This window comes from Rhipicephalus microplus, unplaced genomic scaffold, assembly GCF_043290135.1.
Source record: "Rhipicephalus microplus isolate Deutch F79 unplaced genomic scaffold, USDA_Rmic scaffold_24, whole genome shotgun sequence".
Lineage (NCBI taxonomy): Eukaryota > Metazoa > Arthropoda > Arachnida > Ixodida > Ixodidae > Rhipicephalus > Rhipicephalus microplus.
In genome coordinates this window covers 4147375-4166751 of record NW_027464597.1, presented here as the reverse complement: position 1 = coordinate 4166751, position 19377 = coordinate 4147375, and the positions used below count along the sequence as shown (strand labels likewise).

Genomic DNA, 19377 nt, shown 5'->3' with positions numbered 1-19377 from the left:
TCTGCAGATCAGGCGAATTGGTCTCTGAAGTTGAGAGCTTTCAATCAATTCTATGTTGAGCGTTTGGAGTTTCAGAGCAAATGACATAACTGAATAAAAGGAACTGCACATATTTTCAATAATAATTGGTGCTGAAGCATAAGAAATTCACAAGAATTTGGTTCTGCTTTTGCCAGCAGAAAAGGTCTTCGTGAAGGTAAAAGAACTAATACAAAGTCACTGCTGCCCGAAGATGTCTGTAATTGTGGAAAGATGTAAGTTCAGCCATAAAGTGCAGCTTCACAACACAAGTGACGACGACTACGTAGCAGATTTGCAAGACCTCACACGAAAATGTAACTTTTCTGGTGGTTGATGTGCACGGCAAAATGGTAGCTTGAATTCAACTTACATTTGAAATTCACTGCTTTTGACAAAAGATCGACCACATTACAAACTGCTTAAATGAAAGTCGGTAACCTGGAAACGCACTTTAAAGCAGTGAATATGAAATGAAGCCTTGCTGAAGGTAATGTTCCCCCCCTCCCCCCGAAGGCACTGAAGCGAAAAGTTTAAACTGAGTAACGCCAAGAAACGGAACTGGTATAGCTGTTGCTAAGTGCAAGTGGCAGAAAATCGTTGTCACAAAAGGTACTCATGTTAGCTATGCTCATCAACAAAACACTTGCCGAATAAAGATTAATGAAGGCTAAATGCATACAGTAATAAAACCACCAGAGGAACATGAATACACTCCAAATAACTGTGTAGTCCCTCAGCAAAAAAAAAAAAAAAAAAAAATTTATGGGATGACCTTTACCGAGAAGCGTCATGACTTTTAAATTCAGGAGGACACATGGCCACGGCAGCAATTATACGATGAAGTATGCTTCAACATAGTGAATTGTTTGGCTAGTTGGTTCACACTTTGCCTAGAAGAGTGGAGGCTTTCAATTAAAGGAAGACTATTTAAAAGACGCTCAACTTGCAGCTGAGTATATTTTGAAAAGTGCCTCATTGTGAAAACAAATGCGGAGGCAGAGTCACACTAGATCGTCACTGAACCAGCAACAAATATCTGGGTAAAAACAAAAGTGTTAATGATCTACGATACCATGAAGAAGGCATGTTTAGTCAGCTTTCAGACTTATGTGCATTGAAAGAAGTTTATCTCCTTTATTGTAAGATGCAGCGAAGGTGCATACACGCATGCATCTGGGTTAATTTTGTTCTTTTCCACCTGTAAGATTTCTCTCTCGCCTGCCCTTAGCCCTGCCCTTGATGTCTGCCTCGTTGAAAAGTGCATTTCAGTCATATGTACTGCAATGCACAGGAAGTTGCACCCCATCATTCCGAGCATTCACCATAGTTGCGTGCTCCCCCAGTCTGCCGTTAGGGCATTGGCCCGTTTGGCCGATCTAAGCTTTATCACAAGTGAGTGGTATCTTATATATCACTTCTGTAGCACAGAAGGCAAATGGCTTTTATGCTTCTCTTGTCATATTTCATTCTCTGTTGTTTCACCTGTAAAAGGGCACAAACGCAAAAGCTTTAAGGGTGCCATGAAAACGAGGTCTATGCCCTGCTTTGAAGCTATCCTTGTAAGGTTGTGTGAAATCGTGTGATTGTATAGAATTACAACAAACTTGTTGGATCTCTGTCATATTGGCATGCTGGGTGAAGCCCGAATCTGCTTGAGAAGGGAGAATGCTCTGGCAATGAGCAATGTTGAAGGAAAGCCCGAAGTTGGAAGGCACAAAATCTGGTGGTGAAAGCTAAAGTTGGTCGTAAGAGAGCATGACTTGGTCAGAGCCGAGTTGAGGCATGAAGAAGCAATTCCCCTTTTCACCAGTATACTATGGAAAGAGTCATATGGGAGGATAACGTTTTTTGAATGTGGCTTATATTCCCAGGAAATGAGGTCGTCACATGTAAGAAACAATGCTACATCTAAGAACTGGATCATATCGTTGTGGGGAAGGTCCATCATAAAGGATAATGAGGGTGAACACTGCTTGCAGGTGAAAGAGCAGAGGAGGAAGTCTGTCGAAATAAACACAAGAAGCCATTGGACCCCTGTGCTACGAAAGTGGTATATAAGATACCATTCAGCTTTACCACAACCGTGAGCTTTACCACAATTGCTCACCACGTGCACTCTATTGTCAGAACAATAGGGCACCCCTTCCTGCGCAATGCAGCACATGTGATTGCAATGCACTTTTCGAGGAGGCAGAGGTCAACCTCAGGGCTAAGGGCAGGTGTGAGTGAAAAATCTTACAGGCGGGAAAGATCAAGATTGCCACAGATGCATGCATTAGTGCACAATCAGTGCATCTGAAAATCATGCTGTTAAGTCCAAAAACTGACTAAGCGTGCCCCCTTCATGTTATCGTAGATTGTCAACAGGTTTTTTTTAGCAAGATATTTGTTGTTGGTTCAGTGAAAATCACATGCGACTGTGCCTGCGCATTTGTTTTCACGCTGACAGACTTTTCAAAGCGAACTTGGTTGGAAATTGAGTGTCTTCTAAGTAGTCTTCCTTTTCTTGCAAGTCTTCACTATTCTAGACCAAATATACCTGGAAGTGTGGGCAGAACTAAGTTGAACTCGGGTTGTATCAGGGCCTGTGCAGGAGACAGAGTGGATGGTTAGAGTGACACAGTGTAAATGATGCCTAAAAAGGGCAACCTGCTGTTTTGTAAATTGCTATCAAAGAAAGTGAATAGGAGTTACCTTTGCTGCTGTAATATTGCTGTCTTAAGGGGAGATGCGGGTTGAAAAACGCGAGTTTTTTTTTTCAAAATTACCGATTTTTTATTTTCACCTGTTTTGCTAAGATTAGTACCCCTACTGTTATGAAAAAAATAATTCAGGCCGAGACTTAACTGGAAATGCTTTAAAATTGCATCTAAAGAGCACAAGGTGCCTGTTAAAAGGTCCAAAGTGTGCAGTCTTCAAGTACCTTGCCGCCGGTAATGCATTACCGCTCGTCATTGTTCATCGCATGAGTCGAAGAGTCGAGCCTCACTCTTCAAATAACAACAGTTTCTCTCGCTGATGCAGATCAAGAAATAATAAAAAGAAGCACTCTTCTGCGTGTTTTTCGAGCACCGCGACTGGCTTATTACATGGTACGAATCGGGGACCGCCATTGGCCGCTGCGTGCCTGTATGTGCTGTGAAACCTATTTGCGGGGTCCATGTCATGTCAAGCACTGCAGCTGAACAATGCTTTTCTCATGTAATTGTCTCTGTAAGGAATGAAAAAAGGCACTGCTTGCGAGTGAAAGCCGTTTTGCGGCGTGCTCTGTAGGAATAAGCTACGAGCAGCTGGTTCGATTTGCGGCAGTTAATGTGTTGGCTTGCAAAAGCCAATGCATCAAAAGTCATTCACACCCGTCAGCCGGAAAGTTTGTAATGCGGCAATGGATGATGTCAGCGCCAATCTTGCGAGGTCGAAAGAGCTCGCAGTGAGAGAACTTAGAAAGGACGACATTGCCATTATGTACGACGGTATGTGGCACAAACATGGCCACAAAATGGCATGACACTGGACTTGGTTTGGATTTCGTAGTCCTGTCGAACTTCTTCCTAGCTCGCAGTTGGCACAAGGCTCTGCCAGATGGAGCAGAAGTTTGGCAAGCGTTTCATGGGCCTGTCTGTAAGCGAAGTGTCTGTAAGGAGTCGGCTCAAAAAATCTGAGAGGGACAAACTCATGGTGCTGGCGTATTTTAGTTGCAGTGGCCACTACAAGAAGGATTGTTCTTTTTGCTGTGCAAATTTCATCAGATGTTAATGATATCTTTCATAAATAAAAACTCAATTTTAACTTTAAATCTCATTTTTCTAAAAACACAAATTTTTCCATTTTTTCCAATGTGCCCCTCCTTTTTTGGGCACTTCTAGTGCTCGGATCTGCAGAAAATTTTGCCCAAATTTTTTTCGAAGTATGACAAATGCAATTATCTAGTTTAAATTTCAATATTTTATTGCATAACAAAAAAATTGTATGTAAACCTTTACTAGGGTAGGTGGAATATGGACTTTTTGCATCTACTACTTTTCACGTGTATTACATATTTTGTATGTGCTTCCTAATTAGTAATTTGCATTCTACACTTTATTTGAAACATTATGAACTGTGAATAATAAAAAAATTACTGAAGTTCAGGGATGGAAAGAGGGGGGCAAAATGGTTATGGTTTTCACTTTGTCATGTTGCAGAGCTAAAAGTGTGCAACTTGCAAGAAAACTAATTATATATTTGAAATCGGCATAAAAAGTTCCATAAATGGCTCAAGTTTCATTGCTATAGGGTGAATATCAAAAAAAGTGTCTTCGAGTAGCATCTCCCTTTAAGAAGCTTCGTCAAGTGAAGAATTTCTTTGCTGCCCACATGACAATGGAGAAAGACTTTCCGGCTGGAAACCATGCTTTCCAGCCAAATTTCCCACTGGTAATCGAGTTTCTTGCTGGAAATAACATTTTATCGCCAGAAATATGATTTTCCTGCCAGAAATTTGATTTTCCAGCTGGAAAGAAAACCGCGTCTAGCTGTAAATCAAGTCTTCCAGCTGACTTTCCTGCTGAAAACAGAATTTCCAGCCAGGACATTTCCAGGCACCACAGGAAATCAGATTTTCAAATTAGAAATGGATTTTTTCCTTACTATAAACAGTGCAGTCTGGAATCCTCCCCATGAACACCAATAATCTAGCTATGTGACAAAAAATTCCCCCCCCCCCCCCAGAAATGCCAAAAGTGGCTGGATATGAACAGGTACATAATAAAAATAGCTTGCAATTGATATATCAGCTATACATGTCTTTCAACATTGAGTGCTAGCTCAATGCACATATAAGTGAAATAATTTTAACCTCTGTGAGTGCAAGATCTCAAATGCATAATAGGCACCCACTGAAGCTATAACTCAAGCTTAATTGGCAAAAAATTAAAAAGTAAAGTAGCTATTGCTTTGTGTGTACTGCAAATCTGTTCTACGGTACCTTATGTTGGACCATATTATTTACAACAAACCCATTTCTGTAAAATTTTGTAGGGTACGTGTCTGCAATGAACATAAAACTCATTTCACATACTTAATGTAGTAAGTACAGCATTACACAATAAACTGCAACATAGTGAGTCTGTACGTATGGAAACAGTGTTTATTACATTTCTTGCTGCACAATCAATGGCTTCATCAAGATTGTATTAAAAAAAGGCTGAAAGTTCGCAGGGCGACTAGTATAAGGCAGAGTAACATGTGCGCTAAGTGTGAAAATACCTGCATATAATGTACCCGGTAGAAGGCCACTATTTAACAAAATACAAGGCAGCTCACATGCAGCAAGCCATCAAACTTGGTGCTCACACTACATTTCAAGTGGCATGGGTAAATGCACAATTTTTTTTGTACAATGCTTAAAAGATATTTTTTTTTTAAATACAAATTCGTCACACTGTCAATTGAACATGTTTGCATGGTTCATTATTTGCTTGTTGGTGCCCAAACTGGATAAATTTTAATTTCCTCATGAAACATTAAACAGCCTTTGCTGTAATGAAGTTTCTCTTGAGAATGATTGTTCACTAAGTTATGAAAAAATCAGACGTTATTAACTAAATGGTTACAGGTAAATTACATGAACACGAAAAAACAAAAATTCAGAGCATTTGCAAAATACCAGAAACACCAAAAAACATACACTTGAAGCATTACTTGAGTACAAATGCACTGCATTTCCAACATAATTTAGCACTACAGGTTTTTTAAACAATTCTGGTGTCATAAGTGCATGTATTAGCAAGAGGCATGAAAACACACACACATGAACACACACACATGAACACACACACATGAAGAGACGGGAAAATATGGAACACCAACTTGCCCGAGCTGCTTTATTCTATTGTGCTCGAAGCTCTGTGCCCACCCACATCACAGATCTTTTTCAGCGGGAATCTGTGCAAGTATACACATTAACTGTAGAGGCTTGTCACAAAACGAACATTTATCGCGTTGATTTGAAACCCCATGCGCACATTAGAACATGCTCCCCAAGTGGACTAGTGGGGCTCATTTCATTTTAAATTATTATTTATTGCTCAGCAGAATTTGGTTGAACACACTACGTTTGATGAGCCGTTCCAGCATGCCTTCTTTTTGGAGCAACAAGAAAATTATAACTGCATGCTTTGAATAAAAATAAGTGACAACAGATTGTCCACGTATTTTAATCTACAGAGTTGATTCTTATACCAAAGTGGAACTTGTGTGACTACAGACTGAATAGGGCTAATTATGCACTAATAAAAATTATTTAATGAAAATGCAGAAATCGATATATTGTCACATTCTCTTTCAAGCACTGGAAGATCAAGTATCTTGAAATGAAGTTGTGAAATTCTGACAAACACACAGATACTCATTGATAAATTGTGCCTTACACCATGCAGTAAGACGCAAAGCTTAAAAAAGAACAGGAACTCACGGCAAGCCACAGAAAATATTTTTCTCGGCATGATTCGGAGATTGCCACATATTGATTTGGTAACGAACCCACCACAGTGGTCTTGTGGTTATGGCGCTTAAACGCCGACTCTTAGGTCGTGGTTGCCGCATTTTCGATAGAGGCAAAAATACTCGAGAGGCTCGTAGGTGCACATTAAAGGACCCCAAGTGGTTGAAATTGTGGAGCTCTCCACTACCACATCTTTCATAATTGTAATATAAAATTGGGATGTTAAGCCCCATGAATTATTATTCTTAGTTGGTAACTACTTAGCACATCAAAAACAGCTCTTCACGATGGTTCAATGCTAAAGACACAAGCCTCTGCTCTATGACCATTCATGACTGTTTACAAGGTCGCAGAAAAATTCCTGGCCATCTAATGCAAAGTAAATGCAAGGACGTGCCTGCACATCAATCTTGTGCAGCCTCTCCTGCCCTTGTTTCTTCGCACTCCTTATATGTGCACTTCTGACACTGCTGCTGGTTTCATAAACATTTGATTACAGAAAGAATTCTTCCTCAGCAGCTGTCCCTCTACAGCGTATTATTCTTTTCGTTCTTACGTATGTGCCATCTGGAAGTGCTAAAGCTGTACAATCAATTTTGGTGTGTCATGTATACTTCTCCGAGGCAACAAGGACTCCACCAAGCTTCATCCATGTATTCTAGAACGTCCCTTCACTCAACACTTCCTCTTCACTTGAGAAAGCCGATGGAAGCGCCGTCTCTAGGCACGGCAAGTCACTGCATATCAGCGATAATGTGCTGCGATTCTCGAGTAGCGCAGCGTCATGTTGAGCCGAGTTGTGGTGCAGTGCTCAACTTTGTCAAATGAAGGGTGAAAGTCGAGTGGAGGAGCGTTTGTCAATACGGAGGTCAGTCTCTGGTACTCCACTGAAGTTCTGTCTCCCTGAAGGTACCTTGAATAAAAAGCCTCATCGATAATTTCTGGCCTCCCCAACGGTACAATGCTTGGCTCATCAGCTTCAGTACCTTTCTGAGCTGTTAGCGACAAAGCATGGCTGCTTGCCAGAGCCTTCAGGCAAGTTGGGCTACTCTGCAAGAGCAGTCGAGTGGCTATCTGAATGGACACCCTATTTGATGATGTCACCAGCTTTAACAGCTTTCCAATGTTGTTCTCAAAAACAAAACATGAATGAGCCCACAGAGATTCGGACAAGAGAACTGATTTCGGAATGTGCAGCAGTTGGTGAACATTGCATGTCATAGCATTTTCACCATACAAAAGCTGCACTTTCACAACAAACTGTGTGAGTAGAAGAGTGCTCTGCTAAACTTCCGCTTTTGAAACAGTTTTTGAGGAGGAGAAAGACTCCTTAAACGAGTAAGCCCCAGTGCCGCACACATACATTGCCGAGAACATTGGCTAAACATGGCATGCTGTGGTACAAGAGCCAGCACTGCCACTCGGAGGCTTGCCAATATTTCCGAGAGAACGGTGCTCTTGGCCGCCAATTAATGCACTACGGAAGCTTCAACAAAGAAATTCTTTTGTCCACTATTGCCACTTTTGAAGCCTCACCACAGTAGTAGTCCTCTCCAGTTGCTGTAAAACACAAGTCCGTTATCTGCCGAGCAACACCTAGCAAAATGCTGTGCATGTAGTCCGGGCTCCAGGACCAAACAGGGCTGAAGCGCGGTAGGTTAATCAATGTGATGGCCCTTTGACCCCACGTACAGTGGCTTCAGTGTTGCAGACATCCCTCAAGTTTTGTAGTGCCTCTTCATCTGCGCGATCCGGGAAGGGTGTGCTAAGGCAGTGTTTAACAGTACCTGTAATAGTGAGACAAAAAGGCATTGAAAAGCTTGTTCAAATGAGTGTCCACAAAGCTAATTCAACCTCGCAGAAAAATGCATGAACACGTGGGCAGATTTGTTGCACCTTGCAGAGTGCTCATTGAAATAAAGCTTTAAAACAACATTTACCATCAACATTTACTCCTGGATGATAGCACCAGCTGCAGCCATAATAACCATTAAACTGCACCATGTGCTGCATTGCAGCTCTAGCAGAGAAATCTGCACAAGAACAGATGCAGAACACCTGCAAATTGAAAATGAATACCGATAAATGCATTGACATATATTTTGGCCATACATCTAATGAATAGGTGCTTACCTTTGATTTGACCACAGTGCCTGCATATTCCCATCTTAGGCTAGTCTTGTTGAGCTGCTCGAGCTGCCGCACAAAGGCTTGCAGCACAAGGGTCATATCCAGGTGTTCTTTCCCGTACCATAGCATTGGCGTCATGATGTTGTTCCACCTCAGTCCCGGCGGCAGCTCATTCAAAGCAAGCTGAACAGGCCATATGCTGTAACTTGAAGAATTAAGTACAGGACTTTCGTTGGAGTTTATAGTCACTGTAATATCGCCCTCGTTCATGTTCTGCCGCACTTTCTGGTAATGAGCACCGTCGGTGACGCCGCTCATTGCGCTTTCACTGCTGTGCTTGCGATTGAGTGAGCTCATAACAGCAGAGCCAACTGTCTTGCTAGACAGGATAGAGGCAAGCTGCTTCTTAATCGGCATACTCACAAAAAACTTCCAACATGTACAAGGTCACCACCTGAGTACTGAGTACGGCACATGTTGCACACAACGTGAAGGGGTTCTCTCTCGTCGAGGTTGCCCTTCGTATCTGCAAGATGCAACCTGCAGTGCGAGCAATACAAGTGGAACACCACATTATCCATGTCGACGCCACAGACTTTCTTGAAGAGGTACCTGCTTTGAGGAAATGCTTTTTGCTCAAGGAGGTTATTAAACAACTTTTGAATCTCCTCACTCGCAGTCCACGATAAGCCGAACCTCACAGCAATGCCCAGGAGCATCATATAGGCATCTCCATGAGTGAGGCGTCCACCTTCAATAAATGGAAGCGCCAGATCTTCAACATCGAATGAGTCACATGGCTTGTCAAACAAGTCTTCGTAGTCGGAGAACGACGTTCCGCACAGGGATGCCATGCGTTCACTGTCTTCACTGGCAAAGTCACCGTAGTCATCGTCAGTGTCACCCGTGAGCTCAAAGTCGTCGTGATCTGTATCAGTACACGGCCACGAACTTTGGCTCTCATTATCAGAGTTGCTGATCAGCAGCTGCGGCGTACTTGAGGGAGAAGGCCCTGAAACTGATGTCCGACGCGATGGTCGTGAACTACCACTACCGCTGGCAGAACTCAAAAGCCTGTACTTTGTAGCCCTCGGAACAGAAGCAGTAGACTCTGGATCCAGGTACGCCTTTCTTCTTTTCTATGACACCATGTTCTACTAGTAGAATAGACTACAAAATCATTTGGAATGCACACAACAAAGCCACCGAACACCGACGGCACAGTCAGCTGGATTTCCTCGTCTCATTCAAGAGAGAGCTGCTCCGCACTCGCGTTAACTATTCATAAATTTGTTTGTGTTCTGATGTCGCTTTGTATTTTATTTTTTGTAAATATGGCAAATTATTCAAAACATAACTTTAGTAGAAATATTTAGTGTGCGTACTTGAATATGTGAAAACAGCCAAAGTTACTCTGCAGCCCAGCACACCCCCTCCGTTTGTGTTCAGCCATTTTGAATTTTTTCGTGTTTTGTGTGCAGCCCAGCGCGGTTCGTTATGGTTGTACTTTGCAATTCTTAGCTTTTAGCCATCTCAAAAATCTTTTCGTGAGGTTTGCACTGGTACGATTTATCGAAGATGACACGGACAAGCGTCGGTATATTATTCCCGTTGCTGACATTGAGGACTTCTATCCAGTGAACAAAGACTATTTCAGTAACAGGACTGTCTATCGTGCCAAATGGCACGATCCTGACGATGACAAAAATGACGGGACATACAGCATCCAGATTTTGAGACTTGCTGGTGAGCGCTCAAGTTGCCGATATTTCTCTTCTTCCTTTTGACTTATGCGGCATGGTAATTAAATTATGCGTGTATTACAAATCTTTTCTGTTTGTGATCAGGATCAGGGTGAGAACCTGTCTTCCTACCGAAACTTCGTAGAAAAATAGCCATATGTATTCAAAAGTGCCCCGTGAATTAACGTTCATTTAGTACAAATAACTGGTAGAGTGTACAGAGGGTCCCGCGTCAGGTCTGATTCAAGAAAAGCAGTCCATTACGTTCAGTACGTTGCAATGAGTTCGGTTTGCATTGAGTGAGGAAATGTCTGTTTTGGAGAAACGCGCGAGCAAGCCGGTAATTTTAATTGAAGAATAAGCGTCGATCGAAGGCAGATTATACCCATTTGTTTGCCTTTTGTTGCAAAGTATCCTGATGGAGGACGTTTCGTGTTGTCTTGCAGAGACCGAAGACATGGAGGAGAAAATCGGGCACAAAAGGGTCAAAATCCCTCACTAAGCCTATCTGACGTGGACGAGTCTGATGACATCTCACACAAAAAGAAAGTTTTGAGGCAGGTAGGTAGTTTTGGTTTATGTAAACAACTCGCATATAATTTTATTTTGCCATATGCTGCAATATCTGTGCATACATGCATGTTACTTCTTGCAGGAGTCAAAGAAAAAAAGCAGTAGCTGGGCGGCGTCAAAAAAATGACAGTTTGATGATGTTCTGCGCCAGCATGCACTCCATGCCCTACAGTGGAATTCTGCAGTGTCAAGTAGAACATCACCTTTAAAGGTGAGCCGTAATACTCTGTTTCTAGCTTAAAGGGACTGATAACGTATTTTTCATTGAACCCCCTTTTTTTTTCGGTGCAACAGAAAGCTCACCCTTCATAATGCTTCTAGCTGCAGCAGTTGATCCGAAGAGTTTGCTTGTTTTTTAAGCACCATTTTTCGACCTGAAAAGCAACCATAAATGTAGGAAGGCATCCTACAGCAATGCTGTGAAGTGATAGTGATGCCAGCAGCCTTCCCCGCAAACTCTTTAATTAAGTTCAAGCTTGTGCTTTCACAGGAGTGGGTAAAACTGTGGTTAAGAGCTTTTCTATTGACATTTTCAAATGTCGTTGATATAGAAAGCAGGTGGCATAAGTTTTCTAAACGCTCATAATTACGGGAGGTACCTGGGGGTGGTGCTTTATTTGACCAAGGGATTCAGGCATGTACATCCCAGGGTCCCCGCATGACCCCCACTGCGCTATGCGTTCACGAGTCCATGTAGTTTGAGGTCCCTGTACCACATTGCGAGCCATGCACTCATGGCCTCAGCGATGGATCTTTGTTTAATGAGAAAAACCAAGTTCCTTTCAGAGAGTATACTGGACAGTCTTTTCAATAATGGCGTTATTTCGGTTCGTGTTTGAACTGGTTGTCTGTCTGTGACAGTTCTGACAGTCTATCAAAATCTTCCAGGATCGCGTAGAAGATAGCTGCAAGAGGCAGCCCCAGACAAGCCACAATGTCTCACTCACTGGTTCCCAGTCTTCTAAGGTAACATTGTCATTATATTTTTTTGTTACTCCTTGTGGTTTCAGATTTTTGCATCTAGTATAGATCCCCTGTTTCACAAGATTATTTTTTATGGCTACTGGTAATGTACTGCTTTTTTTTTCCCCCTACCCAAGAGGAAGACATCAGACACGCCAAGCACATCTGACTTGGAGGACAATTTAGTCCAAAGCAAAGTTGTTGAGGCAAGTAAAGAAGCTAAATTTTGGAAAGGGCAGTATCACCTTCAGTTTCAGCATAATGCTGCACTGAAAAAGGAGATGGCATTTTTGCAAGATGCCGTAAGAGCACAATTCGCTTCATGTGGGTTATGTTTTTACTGGATTTTCTTTCTGCATGCTGTGTGGCACCTGTTTGAATTTAAGCATTAATATATGCATTTGTCTGTACTCAGTTAAGGACATGCTGGTAGAGATGCCAAGGACCAGAATGCCAGAGATGCCAATGTAGAAATGCCAAGGCATTTGGCATTTTAACAGAAGAATATGAAGGAACATATTATATATTCCTTTTGTCAGCCTTGTACATAGCACAAGTGCTAGCATATAGAGAGGGCTAATGTTTTTTGTGTTTTTTAAAATTGCATCAACAAAATTTTTGTCAGAATCGTTAAACATGTCATATTCATACGGCACCCTTAAAATGCGTTTCCAGGGGACTGTTTGAAATCATTTGGGGTTCATTGCAGGAGCAGCTTGAACTTACACTGAACTGGTGCACATTAGCATAAGATCTAAATGGCATATTTTGGCTGGGGGAGAACTCTTTGCCACTAATTGTGGCTTGCAGCTGTTTGGTGTGCTGTGAAGTATAGCTTTATGTTTTGCTTTTAAGTGGACACTGGCGTGGCTGTGGATTCAAGGGAGCTGCAGAGAGGCATGGTCACAACTGTCACCACCAGTGGTTGTGTGTGTAGTAAGAATATGCCATCTTATAGTACACCTCGCAATTGTTGAAAACTGAGAGTAAAAGTTCTGCAGCACATTATTTTGCAAGCATGCTCAAGCAAACTATGTGTTAATGTAGGTCAGTTATTTGTTTGCAACTTCCATTGCAATAAATTGGTGTTTGTATAATGTTTAGGAGATATTTGTTGTTCAGTAATAGATACCTTGCGCTTGCTATTTGAACACAGACATCACTGCACTTCCTGATCGTCAGCCTATTTCATGACTAGTGCTGGTTGAGGCCCTCTCACTGAGTCTCAATTTACTATATTTTGTGCAAGTTAAGTTCACTTTGTGCCTGCAAAGTGCTTAGTTCTTCTTAACTTCTAGGATGCCACCATACTTTATTGCCTTTGCCATTATTTGTATTTTCTGGTATTTTGCCAGCCCCAGTCAATTTCTTATGCTTAATGTCAGCTCAAATATAATTTTCTCGTGTTTGTTTTCTGGCCCATTCTAGCATTCTGAACTCAACTTTACAGCTATAATTTGCTGCTCTATAACAGCCTGCATAACAATTTGGTTCTTTGTTTCAGTTCTCAACCTTTTTCATGATCCTCCAGGCTTTAGCTCAATATGTTATTAATCGTCACATGCAGTGATAGTACATATTTTGCTGCAGGGACAGTAGCTCCAGTTTCTGAAGCCACAACTTCTTCTAGGCTAAATCTGGATGCAGCTGAAATGTAAAGGAATTGTTCACAAGGTATGAACCTCTATTTTGAACTAATTATCACCAGATATTAATCCAAGACTCCCATGCATTGTGGTATTGGGGGTGTGTCTGCAGCGCCTGCGGAGAACCACTCATTGGTAGAAGCTGTTGCTAGCGAAGTGCATCAAGACCGTGGTAATGTTCATTTGCAGTTGAGTTATGGATACTTTTTGAAAATCATGCTTTTTCTCTGCAGCTGATGGCACGCACGACAGCACGCACAACAATGTGGCAGAATTCGCTGCTACTCCTGAGGGCCTTTGTAAGTAGCATACTTATATGTATAATAAGCCGAGAATGGGCTAGTTGTTGAAACATTAAAGCTTTCTTTACGCAAAACTGCAAAGAATACTGACACGGCTAAAAGACACACGAAATATCAGCAGAAACTAGCAACAGTTTAATGCAGTGGTGAATAGGAAATATATATTCCATGTTTTTCAAGAGTGCTTTGTTTTTTGTTTAGTTGCACCTCTGCAAGGGATAATGGTTAATGCCGAGCAGGCCACCAAGATATTTAACAACAAGAAGGTGACAATTGTTGTGCGGGACTGTGCGCAAGCCATTTGGGGAGAGGAAGCTCTAGCCTGCAAGACTGTTAGTGGTTGTTCTGTGCCCGTGGAAGAGACGAAGCAGCTTACCCCACAAAAAGTGCACGATGTGAACGGTGAGCATATTTGTTTTGTTGAAAAGCTGTGTATCTTTTTGTTTATCTATGGCCTTTTCTTTTTTGAAGAATGCTTGGCCTATTGGGGCAAATCGAAAAAAGGAAGATGTCACAATGGCTAAACATAAGCTCCAGTGCATACTAAGCAAGAAGATTAAAAGATGTGAAAAGGAAGCTGAAGGAGGGGAAAGTATAAGATCAAAGGCATATAATAACGTGTATTTCTGGAACCTGGCCTCTTTTTTGCATCAGGAAAATCACTTTTTTAATGAGAACATCACGCTTCTTACGATATGAGAATGCTTAAAATTTTTTACCAAAGACAGCTCCCATTTCCTGCCGGTATGTCATTTGTTTCTGGCTGGAACAACTTGTTACCAGCTAGAACGACTTTTATTACCGGCCAGAATGATTTCCATTTCCGGCTAGAACGATTCTATTTCTGGCTAGAATCATTTCCATTTCCGGCTAGAATTATTTCCAGTTCTTCGGCTGCTGACCCGCAGGGCGCGGGTTCGAATCCCGGCTGCGGCGGCTGCATTTCCGATGGAGGCGGAAATGTTGTAGGCCCGTGTGCTCAGATTTGGGCGCACGTTAAAGAACCCCAGGTGGTCTAAATTTCCGGAGCCCTCCACTACGGCGTCTCTCATAATCATATAGTGGTTTTGGGACGTTAAACCCCACATATCAATCAATTATTTCCAGTTCTGGTTAGGATGGTTTCCATTTCTTGCTGGAATGAGCTTCATTTCCAGCCAGAACGGCTTACATTCCGGCCAGGTAAATTCTGGCTGGAATCAATTTCTTGTCTCATAATCCAGCCGGAACTGGAAATTTTTTCAGTGGGGAGTGCATGAAGAACAGAGCAGATAATCTGCATGCAGAGCTTTCAAATACCTCTTTTTAATTTATTTGTGCTGTCAAAAACTTCAATACACAAAAGCTTGTGCCACGACAGTACTGTGACAGGTGCAGTTTATACGGATTTATAGTGTCAAAAAGCCCAGCAGGCACTGGAGGTGAATGACTGTACGAGTTCATGTTCACTTTTTCATCTTCTGTACTGCTGTACTACCATAAGATGTTATTTCCATAAGATGTTATTTCCATAAGATGTTAATTTCTCTAAATGCAAAAATGCCCTTCTCCTCAAGTGCCGAGCTGCATGTTTTTGCAGCAGGAATGAGGAGTCAGACAGGAAATAAAGGTAGCAAGAATAATACAAATTTAAGTGGTGCAGATACTGAATAAAAAGATTGATAATCGAATGAACTCTTGTATACTTCTTCCACACAATGCATGTGCTGAGCTATCCTTTCAGTCATGGCGCCATTGGCCATCTTCGCCGGATTCTTTCTTATATTATGTTATAGGTGTGTCCCTGCAAGTCTTAGCACTTGTGAAAGAGGTAATATATGCTTCTAACTGCATTATCTATGTAGTTTAAAACCTGAATTTTTTGGTATTCTTCAACAGCATGAGAACTGTCATTAAGAGGATACACAACAGCCACCATGGCCATTAGTGGCAAAGGCAAGCACATTCAAAGGGAGACAGTTAATATCAGTTAATATCAGTTGGCCGAATTTCTGACCTCTTTGTTTTTTACTGTAGATGCCTGTAGTAAAAATGATTACATTTCTGCGTGAAAAGTTTGGTGGCCTGTATTACAAGTTTCTAAATATTTTTTACTAGGAGATGCTGTTATGTCTGTGATGCATAATATGGCAGCCCATTACTAGGATAACCCTTGCAAGCTGATTACACAGGTAAGTAAAAAAGTGTGTGAGTACAATATATTTTTAGAAGGCTGTTACTGAAAAGCATTTAGCAAAATACTCTGATCTGAATGAGTGGCAAACACTAAGTGTTGCCTGCATTCATAAAATAAGTCATTTTAACCATTGCTGTAAACAAAAGACAAACCACAATGCATAAAATTAAAAAATTATAGCACATGGGAACCTGCAGCATTTAATCTAGAAAAAAATGCTAGACATAATAAGAGCCTGAAGATATCACTTAACGTCTACTCGTATGCTTTTAATAAAACTTCTGTTGGGCTGAATTAGTACATAGAATTTAAGCCAAAACCTCACCACAAACTAGAAATGTCGAAGAAGAATAGATGACGCGTCCACTGGCATTGGCTCAGAACTGCTTTGTTCTTCTTAGAACAATGCCATGGGCACATATCCTAGCATGTGCATGCATAACAAAAGGTTTAGCATTGTTAACAACAGAGAGATTGAACAGCGATGCACACGTTTCAACTCGAATTCAAAGAGGTATACAGGTATCACTGATGCAGTTGTCTCTCTTTTTCTTCGTGGTATCCTTCAGGACGAGCTGCGTGTGCTCATCCTTGCTTTTGTTGAAAATCTACATCTCAAGAAACTGCAGTGCACAACTGCAGCAGTTGTTAAGATGAAGAAAAAAAATGTGCTCTTTTGTGAACAGTATTATTTATTTTCTGTGCACGGTTCTCTACGTCTTTCAATTATACTGTGTCCATTTGATGTCTTGCAACAGGACAGTAGTGTGGTATTTACTACACATATGCTGTTGGAACATAGGAGACACCTTGCTTGATTTGCCATCCATGCCTGTTACCACCGCTTGTGTGAAACCACAGCTGAGCAAGCCTGTTCAGTGTAAAAAAGTGTTAAAAGGGATATCGTGCCTTCTAGCAGCTCTTCAGAACTAATGTGTCGCCAAATAAAGTCAAAGCACCACATACGACATGAATGGTTCTCGTTCAGATGTCGCCTTCCTCTTACTGGTTTTTCCTTTTTGAATGAAAGCTTCAGGAACAGCTGTATGTAGCGTCATATTGTTGTATACAACCAAATTGTGGTGTAGTAGATAAATGTCAAAACTCGGCACTTCATGCAGAGTCGAACTTTTGAAAGCAGATTTCATACATGACACAATTATTCTTTTCACAAACTTCTAATGGGCTGACTTAAATGACACAGGCATAGGTATCCAGCTTCATTGATGGTGTTTAGTGCAGACTTATCACTACAGGGCAAGACGAAGGGGGACACATGCAAGCACTTGTGTGTGTGCAAAGTTCAAGGTGTCCTCCTTCCTCTTATCCAATTTTGTCAAGTCTGCACTGAACATCAACAAGGCCAGAAGTCAGCCTGTGCCAACAGCTTGTGTGATTTATGTCAGCCCATCCGAAAGTTATTAAAAGAGAAATTGTGTTGTCATGTGTGAAATCTGCTTTCAAAAGCTTGTGTCAGTGTAAAATGCAGTAGACCATTAACATTCAGGTACTACATCATGTTTCGGCTGCAAGCTATCCTATGTTGCTCCTAATAGCGGTTACCGAAGGCGCGATTAAAAAAAAAATGCAGAGGGTGATGTGTGAATGTGAACTGTTGGGTCAGTTGTGGCGCCTTACATTCATGCTGTCACACATCAACCCAAGAGAGCTGTTAGCACCTATGATATCCCCATGGCTTCTAAATGCAAAGCATTTCTTAGCGAACTTCAGCTACTTTGAGCGTATCTATCTGTCAATCTATCCATCTAGCTGTTTACGACTTTTACCTCTTTTGGTCGTTTTGATAATGGTATCGATACCAAAAGGGGTATGGCATAACATGACCGTATGACGAGCATAACTGACTAGTCATAACATGAAAATCATGACATAAATGTCATGAATGTCATAGTTTACATTTCACGGTCTTGCTGCTCTTGTGGTGGTTTCATTCACATGACATTTTACAAAACTGGTATGGTGTGCCATAACTGCATGGCAAACATAAGTGACAGACCCTAACGGGGAAATCATGACGTGCATGTCATGATTTTCATGTTATGGCTAGTCGTGACTATACGCCACGCTCATGGAGCGCTTGCGGTCGTTTCGCTAGCTTCACATATATTAAATTTGGTATTACAGGTCATGATGAGACAATGAAAGTACGTGACTAGTGCAAATATAACCATGAAATGAGTGTCATGTAAGAACATGACAATATACCATGCTCATGATGCACTCGCGGCTATTTTGCTAGCTACACAAATACCAAATTCAATATTACGAGATAAGAATGGACAACGAAGGTAAATGGCACTTCGAAACATAATCATGACATGCATGTCATGCAAAACATGACTACATACTACGCTCATAGTGCACTCACAGCCGTTTCGCTAGCTCCACATACACCAAATTTGGTATCACATGATGTGAATAGATGACAAAGGTAAATAATACATTTAAATGTTATAATCATGACATGTGTGTCATGTGAAACATGAATACATGCTACGCTCATAGCGTGCTCGCGGCTGTTTCGCTAGCTCCAGATACACCAAATTGGGTATCAGGTGACATGAATAGACGACGAAGGTAAATGATATGTTCAAACATGATAATCATGATATGCGTGTCGTGTAAAACATGACTACGTGCAACGCTCATAGTGTGCTCATGGTCGTTTCGCTAGCTCCACATATATGGAATTTGGTATTATGTGGTGTGAATAGACGACGAAGGTAAATGACACGTTTAAACATGATAATCTCTATATGGGTGTCGTGTAAAGCATGACTACATGCTACGCTCATAGCGGGCTTGCGGTGGTTTTGCTAGCTTCACATATACCAAATTTAGTATTACGGGACCTGAAGGGATGATGAAGGTACACTCCTGTTGCAAACGTGATATTCATGAGATGCGTGTCATGTAAGAACATGACTACATGCCAGGTTCATGATGCGCTCGCGGCCGTTTCGCTAGGTTCACATGTACCAAATTTGGTGTTACGTGACGTCGATGGATGTTGAAGGTATATGACTGGAGCAAACATGATAATCATGACAGCGTGTAGTGTATGTTACGACATATCACGCTCATGATGCGCTCGTGGCCCTTTTGCTAGCTTCACATATACCAAATTTGGTATTACGAGACGTGAATGGACGACGACGGTAAATGACCCATCCAAGGATGATACGTAATTATGACATGCATCTCGTGTAAAACATGACTCTATGCTACGCTCATAGCGTGCTCAAGGCTGTTTTGCTAGCTCCACATATACCAAATTTGGTATTACGTGATGTCAGTAGACAACAAAGGTAAATGACTC

General features: G+C 41.5%; 2 protein-coding genes across 5 annotated transcripts in view; one reads left to right on the top strand and one right to left on the bottom strand.

Moving 5' to 3' along the window:
• LOC142786495 (uncharacterized) overlaps window positions 1–19377 on the top strand; it is a 65328-nt gene that overhangs the window by 6035 nt on the left and 39916 nt on the right. Inside the window, exons 2-8 of one of the 3 annotated variants that reach the window (XM_075884217.1) lie at window positions 10824–10938; window positions 11033–11161; window positions 11839–13731; window positions 13793–13858; window positions 14063–14263; window positions 15959–16032; window positions 16796–17005. In XM_075884217.1, coding sequence (XP_075740332.1) covers window positions 13641–13731; window positions 13793–13858; window positions 14063–14263; window positions 15959–16005 — 405 coding nt within the window. In that variant the 5' untranslated portion in view covers window positions 10824–10938; window positions 11033–11161; window positions 11839–13640 and the 3' untranslated portion in view covers window positions 16006–16032; window positions 16796–17005. Of the gene's footprint in view, window positions 1–10823; window positions 10939–11032; window positions 11162–11838; window positions 13732–13792; window positions 13859–14062; window positions 15186–15958; window positions 16033–16795; window positions 17006–19377 lie in introns of those variants that run through there. The other 2 variants (XM_075884216.1, XM_075884215.1) reach the window with 2 other exon arrangements.
• On the bottom strand, window positions 5130–10847 carry LOC119181575 (uncharacterized). Of its 2 annotated transcripts, none has more exons than XR_012889079.1 (2): window positions 8446–10847; window positions 5130–8292 (listed from the first exon to the last, which is right to left on the bottom strand). XR_012889079.1 is itself a non-coding variant. In XM_075884214.1 (2 exons), exons 1-2 carry the CDS (start codon window positions 9050–9052, stop codon window positions 8224–8226), a joined length of 483 nt encoding a protein of 160 aa, XP_075740329.1. In that variant the 5' UTR covers window positions 9053–10847; the 3' UTR covers window positions 5130–8223. The 2 variants fall into 2 exon arrangements, 1 of the variants encoding a protein (XP_075740329.1); XM_075884214.1 differs by having other exon boundaries at window positions 8639–10847.